The following is a 25563-nucleotide window of genomic DNA, read 5'->3' as shown; positions in this document are numbered from 1 at the left end:
ACGGTTGTGGACTGAATACAGAAAATGTTATCTACAGCCCAACATCTTGTATACATGTACAGTATGTGAGGTCCAAAATTATGGAGTGGGCTCAAGACCTGAGCCTGCACCTTACTCAGTAGATGCTAGCTGTGTTATACAGCCAACATCTGACAGCAACAGAAGCAAAATCGGAGCAAAGCCTCAAGAGCCATCAACCCCTTAAATGGGATATCCTGGACTTTATATTTAGAAAAAAAAAATTGTGCCTAAGCACCAACGGGCAGGTAGTTACTACCTGCCTATTGTGCTTGGCACCTTTCTTCACCGGCACAGAACACTCCTGCCGGCGATTCAGCTGCTCCTTGTCAACAGAGGAGTGCTTCTACCAGGCTGCTCTGCTTGACAGGGTGAGACTGCTGACATGCTGATTGACAACTATTTAGGCAGCGGTGAGCTGGCTGTCAAGACCTGTCAACAAAGCCAGTCGGAAATGAAGCCATGACTGATGTGTCGTCAGCAGAAACAGCTGAATCGCTGTCTGGAGCAGTCTATGACAAATAGTCCCCAATATCGGCTTTAAATGCCAATTTCTGACACAAACAACGGGTGGGAAAGGGTTACCATGGCAGCTCGGGCCTGCTGAAAGTATGGCTGCTGTGTTGGAACTTCTGTGAAGCACAGCCATAGGGGCGGTGATTTTAGCAAGAAACTGCAATACAATTACATTGCAGTACATATCACAAGCGATCAGATGTTTCCGTAAGAGAAAAAAAAAATAAGGTTACAAAATCTAGATTTATTTGATATTTTAAACCAGCACGGTAATTGCCATAAAGCAACAAAAGAAAAATGCCAGAATTGCCACTGGTTAACACAAGTGTCAAAATGACAGCCCTTTTAAAAAAATAAATAAATAAAAAATGTAACCCAGAGAAATAAAGATAATGTTACTATACAAGTTTGGTATTGCCATAGTTGTACTGACCAGAATCACGTTGCCAGGTCATTTCTACCCTACAGTGACTGTTGCGAAAACAAGACCCAAATTGCATTATTTGGGTGACTTTGCTGCACTTCAATTTTCTTCCTTTATTTGCAGTGCGTTCAGTGATAAAATAAATGGCTTCATTCAAAAAGCAAAAAACAAAAAGGTTGGCTGCCGTGGGAAGGGAAAGTTTGGAGCATTTAACTGCTTTCACTACTCTGGATACTTCTAGAAAACGAGTCACTAATACAATTCCATTCTCCAGATCTCTAATAGAACTAGATTGTCAGTTCTGCTTCTAAGCTGCAGGTGGCAGAACAAGCTTGTAGGAACTCCTGGCGCACACGGCCTGGTGAGACTTTGCATTTGGAACGCCAATAACTTTCTCTTCTTGGTCAGTGAACAGTAGACTTACTTACCCATACCAGAATCCTTCTTGGTGCCATCTGATATAATTTCCACATGGTCACCATCAACATCGTAGCTGAAGAAGTCATTCAAATAGGTCTTTGATCTTTGTCCACCAAACACATACAAGCAGCGATTTTTCTGTAATGTAATAATTAATAGCTCAAGCATTTGGTAGCAAAAAAGAAAGCATTTTGTATGATAGAATGGTCACATGAGCTTTCTTTTTAAAAGGTGAAAATAAGAAATGAACTTACTGAGTGGAAGAGCATGCAGTGGCCTATCCTGGACTGTATGTCCTCAGGTCCAGCGTTACACGAGTCTTCTCGCAGTAGTTTCCACGTATGAGTATGACAGTCAAAAGCAAAAAGTCCACTAAACTGGGGTTCACTGGCCCTGCTGTCATCCACATTACCATTGCATGTAAGTATTCGCCCTCCAAAGGTGTAGATCATGTGCTTTTCTGAATCCATGCACATCTACAAACACAAGATATGAATGGTACAGGAACTGAGAAGACGATGTCACGGAACACACCAACATTCAAACCCACACTGTTACGTACCTGGTGATCGAACACCAGCTTTGGCCCACCATCAGCAGCAGTATCCTCACTTAGCAAGGACCACGTGTTCGTGTCAATGTCATAGCGATAGAAGTCACTTTTCAAAGACTTGCTGTTTCGCACAGATGAGTCCAGATATCGGCCTAAAGTATAAATCTGCCTCCGCTGAGTGTCAATGCACATCTTGTGACAAGACCGGGCACTGGGACCATTCTACGGGAAAACATCACAGTGGAAGAATTTACAAACTTGTACACACAAATGTGTGTTCCAGCCTATTCTGTCAAACAGACGTACTTCTGAATATTTATTACTAGTTGTGAACACGCTGGAGACTGAGAAATCAGAATGAGGAAGACGAGCAATGCTACTCATTCAGTCTCCAATAAGGCTTGAAAAGAGGAGCTTGTCCACTATGCATATTAGTGCAAACGTGGCCTTAGAGCATGGATCCAGATTTATTCCCCATTTGTACTTTATTCTATTTTCAGTATATGAATATGGTGCAGCCATCTTATCCGAGCTTTTTGTTCAGCCACAAGAACATAGCAACCTGGAGACTGGAGATGATTCATTGACATCATGCTCCGATCTATTTACCTTGAAATGCTGAATCAATAGTGTTATGTAAGGCTATGTCTCCACGTTCAGGATTCCCTGCGCTTTGGACGCAGCTGATACCCCACTCCACCCAAAGGGCCGCCCCCTGTTTTACGAGCAGTGAGTCCGGATGTGTTCATTGAACACATCCGGAATCACTGCATCGTATTCATAGACCGTTATTTATCTTGTGGAGATGGAGTGTCTCCGCAAGATAAAGACATGCTGCGGTCTGGAAAGATGCGCCGCATGTCCGGTTACGCAGGGAAGCTGGATGCAGCCCTGCACGCATAGTGGAGACGGAATTTCATAAAATCCCCTCTACTATGCTATAACATCTGGATGCTGCGGATTGGTTGCTACGGCTGTACGCAGCGTTTAATCCGCAGCAAATCCTGAAGGTTTCCTGACTGTGGAAACATACCCTAAGTGAATCAATTAAATACTAGTCAATTTAAATAGTAATTACACCAGTGACCCTAAATATATAAGAAAAAGCTATCTCCCCTATTTGGCTTCAAGAAGAAAAAAAAAATATTTCTAAAAATGGCATTTGAGGGCTGCAATAGTTTTAGACATTTGTTGAGCAAAAACAACAACTAAAATGACTAACAACACAGGCAGAGTTATTAAAATCTGCATGTGCTGCTCTTTATGGGTGTAGTTTTCACTCAGTACTGTTTGTCAAGACAAAATAACCATGATCGTCAAAACAATATGTTAGGATGAAAAAAATGTATTTTTTCACAATATTTATGCATGAGATCTACATTTCGGAGAGAGGGGAGACCAAAATTGGGGAGCTCAGTGGTCCTGTTATTGGCAGAGCGTTGCTCCACATTCGTCACCAGGAGAGAGTAGTTTAGGCTCCATATTTTTACAACAATCCCACTGTGAAAATTGTGGTCACTTGCCTCTTTCTCTGTGTCTCTAGATATACAAATCCATTGATTCTCTCTCACGCTATATGCCCAGAAGTCTGCTAGATCCTGTGTGCCGTCCCAGCCGCCAAACAAATATACCGTCTCTATTCCACGAGAAACAAAATTGTTAGAACATTGGCAGACCGCTCTAGAACACACATTACAGAAGCTGACATATGCCAAGAATGCATTCAAAAATAGAAGCGTACGTTTATTTTTATTAATAACAAAATGCAAAGTGAATGGACAGAAGGTACATCTAAATCAGAATACGGTGACCCCCCCCCCCCCCCGTAGTCTCTACACGTAACGATATTATATACACTGTTCTAAAGGCAAAAGGGCAGTCACACCAAATATTTTAATATTTTTATTAGACACACACACCCTTTAACTGCAACACCTGCATTTCAACATTAACCCCTTAAAAGGACTACAATTTGTTTTATTTTGTGTTTTCATTTTTTTTCTCTCCTTATTCAAAGAGCCATAACTTTTGTTATTCTTCAGTCGCCATAGCTGTGAGGGCTTGTTTATTACGGGACAAGTTGTACTTTTATTATTATTATTAATATTATTATTATAAATATATTATATTAATATGCTTCAAAACTCCTTGAGCAGCATGTCCATGCTCAAATTTTCTACCACCTCTCATTTAACTTTCTCCTTGAAAACCTCCAATCTGGCTACCGCCACTCCACCGAAACTGCCCTGACAAAAATTACTAATGACTTACTCACAGCCAAAGCTAACAGACAGTTCTCCATCCTCCTCCTTCTTGACCTGTCCTCTGCTTTCGACGGTCGATCACTGCCTACTGCTACAGATTCTTTCTTCCCTAGGCATCAAAGACCTTGCCCTGTCCTGGATTGCCTCATACCTTTCCGACCGCACATTTAGCTTTTCCCACTCCCACACCACCTCCTCATCCCGCCCGCTCTCTGTTGGAGTCCCTCAAGGCTCTGTCCTAGGGCCCCTACTTTTTTCCCCCATCTATACTCTTGGCCTAGGACAGCTCAAAGTCCCACGACTTCCAGTACCACCTGTATGCGGACGACACTCAGATCTACCTCTCTGGCCCAGATGTCACCTCTCTGCTGTCCAGAATCCCGGAGTGTCTGTCAGCCATATCCTCCTTCACCTCTCGCTTCCTAAAACTCAATGTAGACAAAACCAAACTCATCATCTTTCCCCCATCTCACGTATCCCCCACCTCACCTATCTATTATGGTAAACGGCATCACGCGCTCTCCAGCACCTGAAATCCGCTGCCTCGGGGTAACTCTCGACTCTGCCCTGTCCTTCAAACCGCACGTCCAAACTCTTGCCACCTCCTGTAGCCTCCAACTCAAAAATATTGCCAGAATCCGTTCCTTCCTCAGCCCACAATCTACCAAAACTCTTGTGCATGCCCTCATCATCTCCGGCCTCGACTACTGCAACACCCTCCTCTGTGGCCTCCCCGCTAACTCTTGCACCACTCCGGTCTGTCCTCAACTCTGCTGCTCGGCTTATCCACCTCTCTCCGCGCTATTCCCCTGCTTCTCCCCTCTGCAAATCCCTCCACTGGCTCCCAATTCCCCAACGAATCCAGTTCAACCTACTAACACTGATCTACAAAGCCATTCACAACCAGTCCCCTCCCTATATCTCTGAACTAATCTCCCAATATCTTCCCTCACGTAATCTTCGATCCTCCCAAGACCTTCTACTCTCCTCCACACTTATTCATTACTCACACAACCGCCTCCAAGATTTCTTCCGAATAACCTCATCCTCTGGAATTCCATGCCTCAACACGTCTGACTATCGACCACCCTCGGCTCCTTCAGACGGAACCTGAAAACCCATCTCTTCAAGAAAGCCTACAGACTGCAATAACCATTCTGCCGCCTCGCCATCGCCAGAGCCGCTGCCTCGCCCCTACCTTCTGCCTCTTCCCCACTATCCCATAGAATGTAAGTCCGTAAGGACAGGGTCCTCTCCCCTCTGTACCAGTCTGTCACTGTAAATTTGTTTATTGTAAACGATATCTATAACTCTGTATGTAACCCCTTTCTCATGTACAGCACCATGGAATTAATGGTGCCATATAAATAAATAATAATAATTATTACGGGACAAGTTGTACTTTTGAACAACACCAGCCATTTTACTGTGCAGTATTCATTTTACAGTAAAAGTTATCTGACAATATGATTCTCCATGTCCGTACAATTACAGAGATGCCAAACATGGATAGTTTTTGCTTCACTTAATTAGTGGGAAAAAAATATATATAATTTGCTAGTGACACCATTTTCCGAGAGCCTTAACGGTTTCCATTTTCGGGATATGGGGCTGTGTGAGGGCTTGTTTTTTTTTTTTTAGCCCAGAGCAGATGTTTTTAGTGACGTCATTTTGGAGGTTGATAAAATGTTTTGTTGCCCCTTATGTTTTTTGTGCTATTATTTGACTCTCTCGTTACGCTGTTTCATGAACACGGCTATACCAAATGTGTTTCTTGAGGTCTTAAATTTTAATGGGGGGAATAGAGTATGGGGGTAATTTGAATGAATATATATATATATATATATATATATATATATATATTTTTTTTTTTTTTTTTTTTTACTTGAACCTGTGATCATTCGATGACATTATTCACAGACTGGCTGTAAAACTGCTGTGTGGAAATCATGGTCTCTTAAAAAAGCCAGCTATAGGCTGGTCTTACACAGGTTTAGTTTACGGTCTTGACAAACAGGGATCTTCAGCAGATCCCCAGCTATCATGGCCATCCATCAGTGCCCTGCAATCACACCACAGTCAAGACCTTAAATAGAAGGTCAGCAGGTTTTTGCCACCTAATCGGAGAGCAACATAATGTAGCGATAAAGGCCCAGCTCCAGTGATGTGTCATAGGGCTGCTTCCTGTAGTTTGGAAAAAAAAAATCATCGTTTTATCAGGAGATCATCATCACAAGAGGACTAAAACCTGCTGCCATATAGTCCTCCATATTCATGAGCCATGTATAACCCCTGTCCCCTCCACCGATTGGCAGCTTTTGGCCTATGCACAGCACACATGGAAAGCTGCCAATAAGTAATGTGGGCAGGGTTAAACAGCTCAGCAGAGAACTGGCAGATTTTCAGTAGATAAAACTTGTATCAAAACTACACCCAGTAGCTCAAAAAGTGATACATCACAGTAATCAGTGATTTTACCCCAACATCATGCTGCTATGAGGTGAGAAGCAAAAATCTGGTGACAGATTTTCCTGAATCCCTATAAAGAAATGATGTTGGATGAAAGGAATCAAAAGCCCTCCAGTGATTGATGATGAAACTGTCAGTACAGCCTAGGGAAAACTGTACAATAAAGCAGTCAATTTTTATAACTACATGGAAGTAATGTTCTTATCGAATCCCATCCAAACACATGGAGAAGTGATTTAGCCAGCATGAGATGACTAAATAGCAGGTGAATGTCAGTGCATGATCATGCAATAAAATAGTGACAGAAGGAAATGGGAGTTCTGCACTTACATGGTTACTGAGGCTCAATAACTAATTATACTTTCTCCGATGGGCTCAATGCTAGAAGTTCTCTTCACAGAGAAAAAGCCCCATTGTGTACACAGTTCTCACAGCGCAAACACTCTGACCATTACAACAGCTTCATTCAAATGGGAAATTTGGAAAAGAAAGCGCTTCCGATGGGCTGAGAGCCAGAACACCAGCAGTAGCTATGCCAAGGGTTGTTAAACAACAATTCTACAATACAAGAGTGGGCAAAAGAGCCATATTTTCCAGAAAACATGCAAAAGAGAATACGGTGCTGTTCTATTTCACAGAAAATTACATTACGCAGCAGGAACAAAATTATAGTTATCAAAGCCAAGATGACAAAACTGACTTATGACTAGCTAGAAAGTGAACTTTAAAGTAAATACACTCAAATCTAAAAATTAGTCATCAATAAAATGCCAATTATAATATGCCTCAATGAGGAATTTAATCCGTTTAAAAGGGGTTATTCCATCTGGACAAGCCCTATTGTATTTCCATTAGGCAGACCCAAAACAAAACAAAAAAGAAACAAAACTGCTCTTGATCTTCGAGATGCCTGCAATTACAACGCGATGGGGCATGAGCTAACTATTAGGGTATGTGCACACGTCAGGTTTTTTTCCTGACAAAATCCGGAGAAATATGCCAGAAAATCGCGTTTTTTTCCCGCGCGTTTTTCTCGCGTTTTTTGCGCGGATTTTTTGCGTTTTTTTTTTTTTTTTTTTCCTGAATGCATGAAATCCGCAGAAAATCCGCAAAAAGAATGAGCATGGCCATTCTTTTTGCGGATTGCGTTTTTTTTGCGGAAAAAAACGCATACATCTGCACAAAAAATGCGCAAAAAAACCGCGAAAAATCCAGACGTGTGCACATACCCTTACGGTATTTTAAAGTCGGGACAGCATTAAGGTCATTTTCACATGTAACTGATAAGTGTCTGTCCATGTAGATTAATGCAAAATAAGTTGAAACTTTTAAATTATGCCGGAAAGAAATATATCTTGTTACCGTGTTAGCCAGTAGATAGAAAAATATTTAGAATTGAGAGTCCTCCGTGGTTGATACCTTTTAATGGCTAACTGAAAAGATGGTAACAAATTGCAAGCTTTCGAGACTACATACGTCTCTTCATCAGGCAAAGACTAAAACAAATTCTGAAGAATCACATATTTATGCACAACATAGTATAGGGAAAAAAAAAGGGGGGGGTTCCCTTTTTCTTTTTCCTATACTATGTTGTGCATAAATGTGATTCTTCAGAATTTGTTTTAGTCTTTGCCTGATGAAGAGACGTATGTAGTCTCGAAAGCTTGCAATTTGTTACCATCTTTTCAGTTAGCCATTAAAAGGTATCAACCACTGAGGAATCTCAATTCTAAATATTTTTAAATTATGCCAAGATTTTCGTTTCCACAGTGTTGATTGCGGTGTGCGCTGACAGTTTGATCACTGCACCGTATCACCAATTTCATCTGCCAGGCAGGTGTGCTCTTTTTGCCTTTTTACAACAATGAATTTTTAATAAACTCAAATTGTTTAACAGGAAATTGTTCTAGAAACAAAACTTGTGTTGTCTTTGTCCCCATGTGTTTATTTTTTCCTTATTTTGTGTGGAAAAAACAGCTGTGCAAAAAAGTAAATATTTAGACCTTCTTGGATATATATATCCCAAGTTGCTCAGTTAGTGCAGCTCATCCAGGATGGCACATCAATGTGAGCTGTGGAAAGAAGGGTAGCTGTGTCTGTCAGCACAGCGTCCAAAGCATGGAGCAGATAACAGAAGACAGGCCAGTACACCAGGAGATGTGGTGAGGGCTGTAGGAGGGCAACAACCCAGCAGCAGGACTGCCATCTCCTCCTTTGTGCAAGGAGAAGCAGGAGGAGCAGTACCAGAGCCCTGCAAAATTACCTCCAGCAGGCCACTAACATCCATGTGTCTGCTCAAACTGTCAAAAACAGACTCCATGAGGGTGGTATGAGGGCCGATGTATGCAAGTAGGTGTTGTGCTTATAGCCCAACACCGTGCAGAATGACTGGCATTTGCTCTTCATGAACATAAGCAGGTTCACATGTGACAGTCTGGAGATGCCGTGGAGAATGTTAGGCCACCTGCAACATCGAGTTGGCAGTGGGTCAGTAATAATGTGGGGAGTCATTTTCTTTTTTCTTTTAATAGAGTGCCACATTCAGTCCTCCATGTGCTAGCCAGAGGTACCTTGACTGCCATTAGGTAGCGGGAGATCATCAGACCCATTGTGAGACTATATGCAGGTGCAGTGGGCCCTTGGCTCCTTCTGATGCATGACAATGCCAGGCCTCATGTGGCTGGAGTGTGTCAGCATCTCCTGCATAATGAAGGCATTGATGCTATGGACTGGCCCGCCCGTTCCCCAGACCTGAATCCAATCCATCACTAAATTGCATCACAGACTATTCAGGAGTTGACTGATGATTTAATCCAGGTGTAGGAGGAGATCCCTCAGGAGAAGATCTGCCTCCTCATCAGGACCATGCCCAGGAGATGTAGGGAGGTAACACAGGCACATGGAGGACACACACACTGAGCATCATTTCCTTGTCTTGAGGTGTTTCCACTGAAGTGGATCAGCCTGTAATTTGATTTTCCACTTTGATTTTGAGCATCATTCCAAATCCAGACCACCATGATATATTAATTCTGATTTACATTGATAATTTTTATTTTATATTGGTCTCAACGCATTCCACTCTAATGAATAAAGATTTCCAACTGGAATATTTCATTCAGTGAACACACACACCTTACGTATAACAAAGATGAATTTAAAAGATCAGGCAGATCAAAAATCTGCCTACTAAATATCAGCCTCCCATGAAGGTAGATGTAAACCAACCATCATAGAAATTAGTTTGTGAAGTTTAAAGTAGAAGGCTAGTCTTAAGACTACGTGCTTTTTATTCTGAATAATACGCCAGACTCTCTGCAGATTCCTACAATTATTTCCAATGCTTGAACCAATTAAGTTTGGATTTCTTTTTTAAATATTCTAACATTACAAATGACATGAATAGCATGAGTTAACTCGCTTATAATAAATGTTTAACCCATCCATAACACCAAAATAAAAGTAAAAAAAACAAAAAAACAACCAATTTACCAGATTGAACATCAATGACCATCTGATGTCCTCCTCTCATTCCCGGACGACTGTCCTCTCCATCTCCTAAAAGAGGTGACAAAGTTTAGAATAAAGAGAAAAGAAAAGTACCAAGTGCATTTTTAGAGCCACCATTGTTTCCTAAGGAGTATTTTAGACTATGCATTTCCCCATACACCAAAATGACATCCAAATGAGTTCAGTAATTTAGAAATATTCTATATTAATCTGGAAACTGGCATGATTTACAATGCTACCAGTCTATACAATCCTTTAGTGCTCATGCTTGATGGCAGGTTTCTTAAGATACAAGAAGTAAATACACTGGCACTAAGGGTAGGTACAGGGTATGTGAAGGAGGATGCTGGTAGATAGGCAGGCTCTGTGTGTTAGGCTACTTTCACACTAGCGTTTTCTGCAATCCGTCACAATGCGTCGTTTTGCAGAAAAAACGCATCCTGCAAAAGTGCTTGCAGGATGCGTTTTTTCCCCATAGACTTGTATTGACGACGCATTTGCGACGGATTGCCACAAGTCGCATCCGTCGAGCGACTGATGCGTCGTGCTTTGGCGGACCGTCGGGAGCAAAAAACGCTACATGTAACGGTTTTTGCTCCTGACGGACCGCTTTTTCCGACCGCGCATGCGCGGCCGGAACTCCGCCCCCACCTCCCCGCACCTTACAATGGGGCAGCGGATGCGCCGGAGAAATGCATCCGCTGCCTCCATTGTGCAATGTGTTAAACGCTAGCGTCGGAATCTCTCCCCGACGCATTGCGACGGGGAGATTCCGACGCTAGTGTGAAAGAAGCCTTAGCCTGTCAGACAGAACACACTATAGTAATAACTACCGCCCTACCACAAAATCCTTTAAGGGCTTTAGTCCTTATATCATTGTGCATCATTAAGCAACAATGTTTCCAATCAGTTGTTGTCCACCTCATAGTACAGATTGTCGGAAGCCCCCTCTATGTACGTTATCTCCTATCAGTATTTTATATGGTAGCGAGGCAGATATTTATTACTAAAGGTTTCTAAAAGATTCTTACAGGATGTGTGTGAGAAAGCAGTGACAGGGATTTTTTTATATTTATATAAAATATAAATATTTGGTGCTGGTGAAACTTAGAATACATTTTTTACTCAGGTTAAACAATACAATTCTTAGGCCATGTTCACACAGTGCGTTTTTTACCGCGGAACCGCGGCGGTTTTGCCGCTGCGGTTCCGCAGCTGTTTTCCATGCAGGGTACAGTACACTGTACCCTATGGAAAACAGGACACACTGTGCACATGGTCCGGAAATTGTAAAAAAAAAGACGCGCTGAATAGCTCCCGGAAAAAAGAAGGAGCATGTCAATTCTTTTTCCGGAGCCGCAGCGGTTCTGCACCCATAGACCTCCATTGTGAGGTCCAAACCGCAGTAAAACCCGCAGATCAAAAATATATCTGCGGGTTTTACTGCGGTTTGATGTGCAGAACCGCTGCAGCAGGAAGTGCGGGGAGCGGGCGGAAGTGCGTGGGCGGAGTGTGGCTGCCCCCCCCCCGTGTTCCGATCCCGCCCCCCCGTGCTCCGATGCCCCCCCCCAGTGCTCCGATGCCCCCCCCGTGCCCTAATCTCCCCCCCTTATACTCACCCGGCGTCCCGGTGTCCGTCCGGCCGTCTTCTCCCTGGGCGCCGCCATCTTGCAAAATGGCGGGCGCATGCGCAGTGCGCCCGCCGAATCTGCCGGCCGGCAGATTCGTTCCAAAGTGCATTTTGATCACTGAGATATAACCTATCTCAGTGATCAAAATAAAAAAATAGTAAATGACACCCCCCCCCCTTTGTCACCCCCATAGGTAGGGACAATTAAAAAAAATAAAGAATTTTTTTTTTTTTTTTTTCACTAAGGTTAGAATAGGGGTAGGGGTAGGGTAAGGGGTAGGGTTAGGGTTAGGGGTAGGGTTAGGGGTAGGGTTAGGGGTAGGGTTAGGGGTAGGGTTAGGGGTAGGGGTAGGGTTAGGGTTAGGGGTAGGGGTAGGGTTAGGGTATTTTCAGCCATTTTAACCCTAAAAAAATTCCTAGAAAACACACAGACTCTGGCTAGAAAACTGCATCAAAAAAACGCATCAAAAAACGCATCAAAAAACGCATCAAAAACGGACCAAAAAAGGACCAAAAAAAGGACCTGCGTTTTCTGCCAAGAGCTGCAGTTTTTTAAAAAACAGTCAGGAAAAAAAAAGGATGGAAATCCTGAACGTGTGAACATACCCTTAAAGTTTTTTTCAGTTAAAGAAAAAAAGTGCTGAAGGTTTTTTTTGTCAATTTAAAAAAAATATGAAAAACAAAAAAACAACGTATGGGGATGGAGGGGGGGGGGGGGGGGAGGGAAGGGATCTGCTGGCATGTGTGGTGTCGCTCCTCCCTTTCCTTCCCTACTGGATGGAAAAGGGCAAGAAAGAACAAAGTTTTGGATCACAGTGCAATAACATTGTTGGTGACTGCAGGTGATACCGACATGTGGATACTGAGAGTCATTGAGAACGGCTAGCAGCGCCGACTCACTGTATTACACGATATGATAAGCTACACAGCTCAGGGAACAGTATCACATCACACATGGTGGGATTAGATACATGACTCTTGTGACAGTCACTGGCACTGTATTTGAGGGAACATGTGTCATGAAGATTGCTTTCCTAAATGATCTAGAAAACCATAAGTTTCTCTCCAGCAAGCTATGTGCTGAAGGGGTTAATCAGCCATGATTAGGGACAGGTTTTTTTTAGGTGAGTAGGTCAAAGATGGGCAGGTCGCCTACTCACCATATGGCCACCACAATGCAGTGGCTGGGAAGTTAAATACTGAGCCAGTGTTCTGTTTTTTTTCCCCTCTGTTGTGGTTTGGAGAGGAAAGTCTCCAGGAGGAAATGAAGACACATGCTGGTCGGAGCGGGAGAACCCCTCAGATTATGGACTGGGCTGCAATTTATTTTTTCTTTTGCGGTTATGCCAGAAAGGCCATGTTTACTCTACTGAACCCTGCTATGGCTTATGGTGTTCTATAATAAACCAGAAGTGAGTTATCTAAGAAGCGTTCCTGTGTCCACCTCAAAGCAGCTGAGCGAGTGAACCCCTCACACTCTTCAGTGAGCGAAAAGCCTCATTCAGATGTCTACTGCAGGGACGTCTGAATGAGGCCTTACGGGTGCGTCTGCAAAACATCAGAGATGAAACGTGATCTCCGAGCTACAATAACCTGGTGGGTTCCTCACAGCTGAGGCAGCAATACAACAGGAGATGTGGTCAGACACCAACTGCAAACTCCTAGTTGTGGGGCTGCAGTGGTTGCAGTGTGGAAGTGTCCTGCAGAGACTGACACACCAATCAAAAATGGAAGCCCACACTGGCAGCAGAAGACAAAAAATAAATGTTAAAATAGTACATTTTTTATTCATATAATACATTATATAATTAAAAAATAAATACAAAATTGTGACATAGGGTTTGGAGTTTTTCTATTTGGGAGGAGGATAAAAACTAAACTTATGACTTCACGGGACTTAAAACTGACAGAGAAAGAAAAACAAAATGAATGACATCAACTTATTAGTACACGGCCAGTTTATGTCCACCTTTAACCTACGTAAATGTTACATAAAACAGTTACTTTGGCCCGCTCTCCTATGCTCCATTTTGCCTACTTTCTTTTAGCCTAAAGATTTCTATTCATTAAAAAAAGAAACAAAAAAAAAATAAAAATCTTTTTTTTAACAAAAGGCATATTAAATGTTCAAGAAAAATATTAAATAAAATCCACAAAGGCGCCCTTTATAAAAAGGCATTGGAACCACTAAATCTGATGCATTAGAAAAATTATGATTGAAAATCTCTGCATTTCATTAGGATCACACAAGCATGTGAAAAGATTTGGGATTTTGTCTTTAGATGCCAGGCGATGCATCGTTCTGTCTGTATCCAAATCCTAGGAAGACCGATTCTGATCTATCACTTGGTTATACAAGGTACCGTATTTTTCGGACTACAAGACGCACTTTCCCCCCCCCCCCCAAAAAGGGGGAAAATTGGGGGTGCGTCTTATAGTTGGGATGCAGGCTTACCGGCAGTGGTGTGGCGGCGGCAGAGGTGCGGGGATGATGAGGCGCAGTGAGCGGTATGGCGTGAGCTCTAAATCTGCAAACTCCGCTTCAGGAAAATGGCCGCCGCGATCTCCATCTGCGCACGCGCGGCATCCCACGGCCATTTTCCTGAAGCCCCGGGAAGCAGAGCACTTCATCTGCACACGCACAGCCTCAGGAAGATGGCCTCCGCCACCGATAAAGCCATGATTCACCCTGCTCTGCTGCTTACCGGGCCACTGCGTCACCTCACCTTTGGAAGGGACCCTGCTCACACCATACCGCTCACTGCGCCGCCTCATCCCTGCACCTCTTCCGCCGCCACAGCACTGCTGCAACCCCCCCATGGACACCAGGCCGTGGCGTCGCCCACCTAAACCGGAAGAGACCCTGCTCAGGTCCACGCCATATCGCCCACCGCATCACCACCTCTGCCGACAACATGCCTCCTGTGACGCTGCTCTGCAACCGCCAGCCCTCAGGTAAGATACTGTAAATTCGGACAATAAGACGGACCCCCATCTTATTTAAAAAAAACAAAACAAAACTTTTTCTGCAATTTTCACCCCAAATTTGGGGTGCGTCTTATGGTCCGGTGCGTCTTATAGTCCGAAAAATACGGTAACTCCTGCATTTCAAGCAGATTATGGGAAAACTCAGGAGATGACCTCTGCTTATCTGACAGAGCTCTAATATTTTTTCTTCCCTCAAAATATTTATTGGTTTATTTGACTTTAAAATATTGTATCACATGCAGTAACAATAATAAAACATTCTTTATGTCCCAGATTATTTCTTGCAGCACATCTAGTTTAAGTGAACAGGTTTCTTTAGTGCTGGCAATTTATAATTTGTGATACTTCCATAAATTTGTTACCTTTAATGCTTTTAGGAATGATTTGGTTCCATTGTGGTTTATATTCCTGTTGACTGATGTACTGACTGAACAGTCCATCTAGAAGAAAACAAAAATTATTAAACAAATTGAAGACCGATGAGGAAAACCTAAAGTGGCCGAGCTATACTGAGTGTGCGCACGTCATCAGTAGGAAGAATGAGCTGCTGCCAGAGACCCCATTGTCATAGGGAAAGGCTTGGTTATGATACAATTCAACATGTACAATCCCCACACCTAACATCTGCATGGCAATCATCAGATAACTGTTCCACATGAGCATTTTTAACAAATTCCATCTATTGAGCGAGTAAGGGTAGGTTTCCACATTTAGGATTGCATCAGGATTTGACGCAGGTAAAATCTGCACCTGAGGTCACTGGCAGGTCATCTGCGTTTTTCATGCGGATTTGTGTGTGTTTTTGTAAGGTCAACAAAGATATACAAAAAAAAAAAAAAGAATTGAGATGTCATTTCTTGTCCAACCTCTTCATCTACATACTCCATTGAAGATAGATAGATAGATAGATAGATAGATAGAATGCATATCTATCGTATCTGTATCGTATCTATCCATCTATCATTTATCTATGGATCTATCCATCGTATTTATCTATGGTATCTATCAATATATCTATTATCTACCGCTATATCCATCTATAAATACATCTATATATAGATATATCAATAGATATATTGAAAGATAATAGATAAATAGATAGATACGATAGTTAGATAGATACATAAAACAATTTCACAGAAAGCCCCCCTAATACTAAAAATATCTTTATTAACAATAGTTAAAAACAACAAAGTGCATACAAATCCATCACCAGAAAAAAACACTTGAAAATAGAAGAAGAACCTAGGGAGGTGCCTGTCCCTAACAGCCTAACACTTGACGCAGGGGCACTCAGGTGCGTTACATTGGCCAGTTAATTGAGTCTTTATATGGTGAGGCGCAGACACTTGACTTCAGGCACTTAATCTGGAGGGTACATGCCTGGTGTCTGTCCTGTATCGTTATGGACAACTTAAAGCCAAGTAGCGGTCTCTTATATTATTGTTAAATACACTCCTGATGAACCTCCTTTGGGAGGAGAAACGCGTCGAGCTATGAGACTGTTGATTTATGTATGCCTATCTATCTTAATGTGAGTTTCGAATTTTTGTAAAATTGAGGGATTGGCCTCTTTTTGCAGAGTGTGGGTCTGAGTATTCTGAAGCTAGAGAAACAAGTATGTTTGCTTCATGACCCCACTGTCTATTAAGTGTGTGAACCAGGACACCACCTCGGGGAGTAGCTTCTTTCTTTTTTGAATTAAGCGTTTATATAGGACATATGTCTCATTTTATGATGAGTATGGGCAATGTGCAATACATGGTTAAGTATATAAGGCTAACATGCAATATCTGTGCGTTTAATTTATGGCAGCCTGTTGTAAGTTGTGTCATCTAGTATGTGAGATCTATAAGGCAAGACATATGACACTTATGTTAATAATGGCAATTCAAGATGGGATTATGTAGCACACCAGTGAATGAATCTCATAGTGCAATATCTGTGTGCAATTTATGACAGCCTGTTATGAGTTGTGTTATCTGATATGTGAGATCTATAAAGCAAGATATACACATTTGTTCAAATAATGGCAGCCTAAGATTGTGTTATTTAGCACACCAGTGAATCAATCTTTTATTGCTATATCCTTAATTAACCCCCTTTTTGAGGTGTGTGTTTTTTTTGTTTTTGTTTTTCTTTCCCCACTTCAACTAATTTTGGAGGAGTGATATAGTGAGTAATTATTGTGGCTGAATATTTTCTATAGATGTTGTTTATGTATTGTGTATTCAGTACAGCCAAAATTGTGGGTGTCATCCTAGCAAACAAATAATTAAATCTTCCGGGTCATTATATCCTTTGAATATTTTTTTTTTTTTTTTTGGTTCACTACGCTCTCACATCTTTCAGTACCCTACCACTACAAGGGCCTGAAATTTTTCTGCCAGGGTTAGCAATATTGGGACAGCCGTCGAGGAGTGGGGGCGCCATTGCGCAGGTCTAGGGTGCCAACCCCCGCTGATAGGTAGGGTGAGTGTGAGGGACAGTACCCACCTATATATCAACACCCTCCTCACTAAACTACACTTATACATTTTTCTTTCCCCTTCCCAATAGAGTCTGATAGACTAGAAGGGACAGTCGACGTTGAGCGGGGGCGCCACTGCGCAGGAATGGGGTGCCAACCTCCGCTGGCAGGTAGGGGTAGGGTGAAAAGTGTTAGGCTATTAGAAAAAGAACCTAGGGAGGTGCCTGTCCCTATTTTCAAGTGTTTTTTTCTGGTGATGGATTTGTATGCACGTTGTTTTTAACTATTGTTAATAAAGATATTTTTAGTATTAGGGGGGGCTTTCTGTGAAATTGTTCTATTTTTAAATCCCTCAGTATTGTTTTTTTCTGTGAGATTTTAGATACATAGATATGGATACGATAGATTGATAGATATGATAGATATCCATCGAATCTATTGAATCCATCTATTGAATCCATCTATTGAATCCATCTATTGAATCCATCTATTGAATCCATCTATTGAATCCATCTATTGTATCCATCTATTGTATCCATCTATTGTATCCATCTATTGAATCCATCTATTGAATCCATCTATTGAATCCATCTATTGAATCCATCTATAAATATATCGATCTATATATAGATATATCGATAGAAATATCGATCGATAGATAATAGATAAGCAGATGATTGCTAGATATGATAGATGGATCACACAAGCGAGAAACTCGGACGAGTCTCGCATCTTAATACCCGGCACTGCCGCCGGCACTCGGGAGCGGAGCGCCAGTGTCGGGTATTAAGATGCGAGACTCGACAGAGCTTCTCGCATTTGTGATCCCGGCCTTAAATAAAGACACACACACAAAAATCTGCGTTAGGCCGGGGTCACACACACGAGAAACTCACACAAGTGTCTCGCTTCAAAACCCGGCACTGCCACCGGCACTGCCGGGTATTGACGCCGGCCTTAAGCGCAATATGTTTAATTTCAAGAAGAAGAAAAAATGGCGTTTTTCTGCGCCAGAGAGGGAAAGCCAGCACCTGGGGACTGATGTTTGTAGCCTTGGAAGGGGTTAATACCCATGGAGCTTCCCAGGCTATGAATATCAGCCCGCAACTGTCTGCGTAGCCTTTACTGGCTATAAAAATAAGGGGACTCCCTTTTTTGACGCTGCGGCTGTAAGCAGTGTCAAACACGCAGCGTTACCCTAACATGTCAAAAATTTAACTTCAAATCGTGATTTTTTTAAATGTGTATTCAGACAGTCCGATTTAAATCCATTAACATGCACAGATTGACTATATACTAGTCAAGTGATGCTTGTTTAACAAGATTAGGAGTACTGATTACAAGAGAATCAATAATACTATAGTCTGCACTGCATTCCAAATTATCATGCAAATTGCATTTAAGTGTCTTACAAAGATGTAATTTTTTTGTTTTTCACATAAACTCATGGATGGTATTGTGTCTCAGGGCTCTTTGGATTATTGAAATCAACCTCAATCACCTGCAATAATTTGCCAGGTGGATTTCATTAAAGGAAAACTACTTGAGGCAACGTGCACACGTTGAGGCTTTGGTGAGTTTTTAAATCAGTATCTGTAAGCCAAAAACCAGGAGGAGTAAAATAATCAGAGAAAAAGTATAATAGAAACATCGCCACTTCTGTATTTATCACCCACTACTGGTTTTGGCTTACAAATACTGAGGTACAAAACTCAAATACTCAATGTCTGCACTTGGCCTAAGAGGGACGTTTCAAGCAATATGGTTAAATAAAAAACCTCTCTGCTGCCAAAAAGTGAGAAATAGTGCAAAACTTAAGGTAACCTGTCAACAGAAATATTGTCTGTTATCCGCAGATATGCGGTTAATCTGCAGGTTAATAATAATAATAATAATAATCTTTATTTTTATATAGCGCTAACATATTCCGCAGCGCTTTACATCACATTATCATCACTGTCCCCGATTGGGCTCACAATCTAGAATTCCTATCAGTATGTCTTTGGAATGTGGGAGGAAACCGGAGTGCCCGGAGGAAACCCACGCAAACACGGAGAGAACATACAAACTCTTTGCAGATGTTGTCCTGGGTGGGATTAGAACCCAGGACCCCAGTGCTGCAAGGCTGCTGTGCTAACCACTGCGCCACCGTGCTGCCCAGTTAATGCCCAAATGCAGGGGGAAGAAAAGGATCTTTAGTCTCCCCGCTAGAATTCGGCATTCAGTCATAGGTGTGGGGCCGGTTTACTCAAATCTGAGCATACACAGAGCGGCCGCTGTAACCGATACTGACTCTACATTGAGGCCAGCTGTCAGTCAGGGAGTGGTTACAGCTGCCGTTCTGTATATTCAGAGCGGTGACTGAACCGGCACCGCCGCTGTCCCTTTAACTGAATACCAAAGGCTGGCGGGGAGAATAAAGACCATTTTCTTCCCGCTGCAGGTTAACAGCATTATTTCTGGTGACAGGTTCCCTTTAAGCGTGATCATTATACCGTGAATGGATTTGTGGCAGATAAAAGCATTATAAAAAAGGACAGATGGGTTTGTGCAGAGAAAAGCATTATAAAAAAGGTTTCTGCCAAATTCATTGGTTTAAAGGGACTTATCACAGTATGACTGTTCAAACCAAGTACAGGCGCTCCCTGCTTTGGGGCATGGCCAATCATTTACATTCACCTTCCCACCTGCTTGTTTTCACCATCTAGCGCCACACTTCTCTGGGTCTTTGAAGCCAAAGATGTTAAAGAAGATGGAGATAAATAGAAAACAAACAGGTGGGAAGGTACATTTAAACGATTGATGCAGCCATGAAGCATCGAGGACTTGGTATTTTATCGGCTGCTCTCTTAGGGTATGTTCACACGTTCCTGATTTCCATCCTTTTTTTTTCAGGACTGTTTTTTAAAAAACTGCAGCTCTTGGCAGAAAACGCAGGTCCTTTTTTTGTCCTTTTTTGATGCGTTTTTTGATGCGTTTTTTGATCCTTTTTTTATGCAGTTTTCTATGCAGAGTGTGTGTTTTCTAGGAAGTTTTTTAGGGTTAAAATGGCTGAAAATACCCTAACCCTAACCCTACCCCTAACCCTATTCTAATCTTAGTGGAAAAAAAAAAAAATTCTTAATTTTTTTTTTATTGTCCCTACCTATGGGGGTGACAAAGGGGGGGGTGTCATTTACTATTTTTTTTATTTTGATCACTGAGATATAATCTATCTCAGTGATCAAAATGCACTTTGGAACGAATCTGCCGGCCGGCAGATTCGGCGGGCGCACTGCGCATGCGCCCGCCATTTTGCAAGATGGCGGCGCCCAGGGAGAAGACGGCCAGACGGACACCGGGACGCCGGGTAAGTATAAGGGGGGGAGATTAGGGCACGGGGGGGGCATCGGAGCACTGGGGGGGGGGGGGGCATCGGAGCACGGGGCGGTGGGATTGGAGCACGGGGGGGCGGGATCGGAGCACGGGGGGGCAGCCACACTCCGCCCACGCACTTCCGCCCGCTTCCCCGCACTTCCTGCTGCAGCGGTTCTGCACCACAAACCGCAGTAAAACCCGCAGATATTTTATTCATCTGCGGGTTTTACTGCGGGTTTGACCTCACAATGGAGGTCAATGGGTGCAGAACCGCTGCGGCTCCGAAAAAAGAAGTGACATGGTACTTCTTTTTTCCCGCAGCTATTCAGCACGGCTTTTTTTTTTTTTATTTTCCGCATTGTGGGCACAGCAGTTCCTGTTTTCCATAGGGTACAATGTAATGTACCCTGCATGGAAAACAGCTGCGGACCCGCAGCGGGAAAATCGCGGCAATTCCGCATGAAAAAAAGGATCGTGTGAACATGGCCTTAATGTCAGCACAGTGACTGTTCAAACTATTACAAAGCGGTAAAATGGTATTTGAAGCTGCTGGTGCCTCTGGAGTTCAGCAAAGCTCAAGGGTTAGGCTCCTCCAGAGGCTTGCATTTGTGCCTTCTGCCACCCCTAAATAGTGCTCACAAGCAGAAATGATTGCAGTGAGCCCAGACAAACATGAAGGCTAATTTAAAACCACTTTACCAATGAGTACCGTGCAACCCTCGATGGTTCAGATGGATAGAGTAGTGGATGGCCACCATCTCCAAACAAGACATCGCCAGCAAGGAGGTGGAGTCATGATTTGGGCTGGAATCATGGAGAGAGTTGGTAGGCTCCTTAACGGTCCCTGAAGGTCTGGAAATGACCTCTGCAAAGTTCCAGCTCCTTGAGAAAACAGGGAAAATATCCACACGAAATGCCCATTGGGTTAGAATCACCTGGTTTTGTGCACTGCACTTTCTCCTATAGGGTAAGAGGACCTGATCTTTGTTTTACTAAGCATACTGCTCTTTGAAATGTAGCGCTGGGCATAGTCAATATACTTAGTCAAGGTGACCAGACTATTACTCAGCCCTTTGAGGGTCTTATATTGACCTGTGCTGCATAAATCTACCTCTTATACCAATCCACATTGATCGGTTCATGATTACTATTTCTATGTACCTAACCTTATTGGAGTTAATTAGTATATTGTATTTTATGTCTATGTCCTTTTTGTATCCTAAATTTTTTACTATTTGACTATTTACGGTTGAAATGAATACAAATAAAAATATAAAATTGTTAAACCAACATACTCCACATTTTTCTCCTGGCTTGAATATTATGCATTGGAGTGTTTTTTCTTCTTCTTATAAATGCGACTATTTCCACCTTGTGGTGTATGGTCCTATTTGTCATTATGATACGGTTTTTATTGTTTCTAAGGTATATTGAGTTTCTGACCAATTTCTTCCAAGGAACAAAAAAAGAACATTGTCATCTGTATCAATATAACCTTCATGAATGACAATGCAACATCTCAAGCAGCAAAGAATACCCGAGTCATTTGCTGCTATGGGGATAAAAATAGAAACTCGGTATGTCCACCATCCTTCCCTGACCTCAATCCTATTGAGAACCTTTGGAGTATCCTCATGAAAAAGCTTTGAGGGTGTGAGGTAGTTCACATCAAGACAGCATCTCAGAGGCTATTCTGGCATCGTGCAAAGAAGTTCAAGCAGAAACTCTCCAAAAACTCACACGTTCAATGGATGAAAGAATTGTGAAGGTGATTTCAAAGAAGGGTTCCTATATAGTGATGAGCGAGTATACTCGTTGCTCGGGTTTTCACGAGCATGCTCGGGTGGTCTCCGAGTATTAGTGAATGCTCGGAGATTTAGTTTTTGTCCACGCAGCTACATGATTTACGGCTGCTAGACAGCCTGAATATATGTTGGGATTCCCTCAACCATTTCGTCACAACAACACGAATACACCCACGGCTGTTAGATCATCTGATCAGCAGTCATGTGCATCTGTCATGTGTAGGGAAGTATGCAGGCTCTGCACCAGAGCCCGCATCAAATGCAGGGACACGACATTTGACGTATGTACACGTCCAGGGTTGTGAAGGGGTTTAACAAAATGCATAAAAAAGATAAATTAAGATGCAAACAAAGTGTTATTACCGTTTACAGCTTTTTCGATCAGTTCCTCGCTGCCATCAAAGTCTCCTTTCAGTACTAGTTTATCATGCAACTCTGTTAGCATTGGGTGTTCTAAAGCTATTCTTGTTTTCTTCTGTAAAGACTCAAAAGCTTCTGTGTAGTTGTGCTGGCGGAAGTGCTTCAGACAAAGGCGAATGGCTTCCTGTTCACGGTACTACTGGAACAAGGAGAAGAATGAGCAGATTTACTATAATACAAACACCACAAAAAAAAAAAAAAAAAAAATCAGTCACCAGACAAGACCTATAAGCTTGCAGCAGAAAACTTGCATATGTTAAAATTACACAAGAAAAATGATAAACCCACATTTTCTTCACCTAAATCTGTACTCAGAATCTCCATCTAGGTTTCTGGCTGCCTTGACTGCATTTTTGATAATGAGAAAACCACATTGTCCTTGCTATCAATAATACCTCAACACCAAACGACTGCATTAAAATGAATGAGGTCGGGCGTCGTAGAAAATATTAAAAATCTTTTGAAATCACTTCTCCCCCTCCCTCCTTTCTCTTTTCCCACAGATGTCCAGTAAGAAAACCGGAGCTGACCGTTTCCTAGACTTAGACAATAGACTAATACAAGTAGGAAATTGTATGTGGCCGAATAGTGAACCACCTTAATTAACATGCAAGAGCTCCTTTTAGGAGAAAGATCATAAGGATGTGTTTTGGTGTGTAGTTATAGTTTGGACAGGTAATTACCGTAATATTTACAATAGAAAGGAGAACTTTTCAAAAAGTTGGACAATAGGGAACAGTGTTTACGCATAAATGGCAAAGTGGAAGTGTCTTTGTCCCAAGAAAATTCATTATGAATTCAAGTGACATTGTGGTTTCCTGCAGGGGTTATATTTATAACTAGCTATTGAACCCGTTCTACGCCCGGGTGGCGAGCATTTATATTGGTATATGGTCTCCATCCTGGTATGTGCTGCTCCATCCTGCGTCCCCATCCTGTCATGTGCTGCTCCATCCTGCGTCCCCATCCTGTCATGTGCTGCTCCATCCTGCGTCCCCATCCTGTCATGTGCTGCTCCATCCTGCGCCCCCATTCTGACATGTGCTGCTCCCATCCTGCGCCCCCATTCTGACATGTGCTGCTCCCATCCTGCGCCCCCATTCTGACATGTGCTGCTCCCATCCTGCGCCCCCATTCTGACATGTGCTGCTCCCATCCTGCGCCCCCATTCTGTCATGTGCTGCACCCATCCTGCGCCCCCATCCTGTCATGTGCTGCTCCCATCCTGCGCCACCGTTCTGTAATTTGCTGCTCCCATCCATATGCCCCATACGCTGCTCCATAAAGGTTTATGGCCCCGATAAGATGCTCCATAGTATATGCCCCGTACACTGCTCCATAAAGGTTTATGGCCCCGATAAGATGCTCCATAGTATATGCCCTCGTACACTGCTCCATTATGGTTGATGGCCCCATAAGATGCTCAATAGTGTATGCCCCGTACGCTGTTCCATAAAGGTTTATGGCCCCCATAAGATGCTCCATCATAGTGTATGCCCCCGTACACTGCTCCATTATGGTTGATGGCCCCATAAGATGCTTCATAGTGTATGCCCCCGTACACTGCTCCATTATGGTTTATGGCCCCCATAACATGCTCCATGGTATTATATGCCCCGTATGCTACTGCGATATATATAAAAAAAAAAAAACTACCATACTCGCCTATCGTGAGCCGAGTGCTGGGGGGCCTGAGCAGGCGGGGACACCGGCGCGCTGTGGGGGGTCAAGTGCCGGTATCGCCGCTAGCTCAGGCCCCCCAGCACTTACTATACTCACCTGTTTGTCCCATTCCAGCGCTGCGTGCCGCTCTCTTCCGGCTCCTCTGACTGTGACTGTACTGTCAGAGGGTGGCGCGCATTAAGCGCGTCATCGCGCCCTCTGAACTGTGAACGTCACAGCAGAGTACCCGGGAGATGGAGACGGAGCAGCACTGGAACGGGGGAAAGGTGAATATAGCCGATACTTACCCTCCTGGCGGTCCCTGCCTCTCCGATGGAGATCGCGGTGTGCGTTCAGTGCTTACGCATACCGCGATCTCCTGGGAGCGTCACTCTGAGGTCCAGACTGCGCCGGCGCTTGCGCAGTCTATAAAGGCTTCGGACAGAGTGACGCTCCCAGCGTTTTATTATAGATAGCTAGCCTAGACTGCCTCTAAAAGAAAATATGGAATATCAGAGTTTGTATAATATAGAACATGATATTGATCAGACATACATGTTCAGTGCCAGGGAGAACTAGGGAAGAAGATGCATATTTTCTCATAACTGTAACCCCTCCCTATCGGACACAAATCTATAATGGGCAAATCACTGACAGCCACTATGTCAGGTTTAGTATCTGGGTAATTGTAAAATCCCAATAAAAAATATGGTGGCAATCACAAACTTCTGGGATCATTGGGAGAGGACTTATTGCATAAGTTGGGATTTTCATAAAATCCTAAAGGGTTGAGGACATCCCACAACCAGGTCAACGTGAGATCATCAAGGTGGAAGTGCGTTGGTGAACTAGGGTGCTCATAAAAGATCAATGCAAACTATGATCTTGACACACTAGAGAAACATATCATATATGCATGAATCCCATTTACTGAACGGCCCCAAGCAAAGCACTATCCTTCGGCTACGATGACTTGCCTCTGCCAACAGCATAGTAAGTGATTTTGTTAATCCCTTTTATTTTCTGTAACTGTATATTATGTAATGTTTTGTCCCCT

At 42.9% G+C, this 25563-nt stretch overlaps 1 protein-coding gene across 2 annotated transcripts in view; it reads right to left on the bottom strand.

The window, feature by feature from the left end:
- MKLN1 (muskelin 1) overlaps positions 1-25563 on the bottom strand; it is a 195224-nt gene that overhangs the window by 47363 nt on the left and 122298 nt on the right. For both annotated transcript variants that reach the window (XM_069765349.1, XM_069765350.1), the window contains exons 6-12: positions 22788-22980; positions 15155-15232; positions 10157-10222; positions 3455-3567; positions 1941-2153; positions 1633-1854; positions 1387-1516 (exon numbers count right to left, since the gene is read on the bottom strand). In XM_069765349.1, the coding sequence (XP_069621450.1) occupies positions 1387-1516; positions 1633-1854; positions 1941-2153; positions 3455-3567; positions 10157-10222; positions 15155-15232; positions 22788-22980 (1015 nt within the window). The remainder of the gene's footprint in view (positions 1-1386; positions 1517-1632; positions 1855-1940; positions 2154-3454; positions 3568-10156; positions 10223-15154; positions 15233-22787; positions 22981-25563) is intronic.

The sequence above is a fragment of the Ranitomeya imitator genome, chromosome 4 (assembly GCF_032444005.1).
Source record: "Ranitomeya imitator isolate aRanImi1 chromosome 4, aRanImi1.pri, whole genome shotgun sequence".
NCBI lineage: Eukaryota > Metazoa > Chordata > Amphibia > Anura > Dendrobatidae > Ranitomeya > Ranitomeya imitator.
Note: the sequence above shows the minus strand (reverse complement) of the source record. Positions and strands in the feature narration are given on the sequence as shown.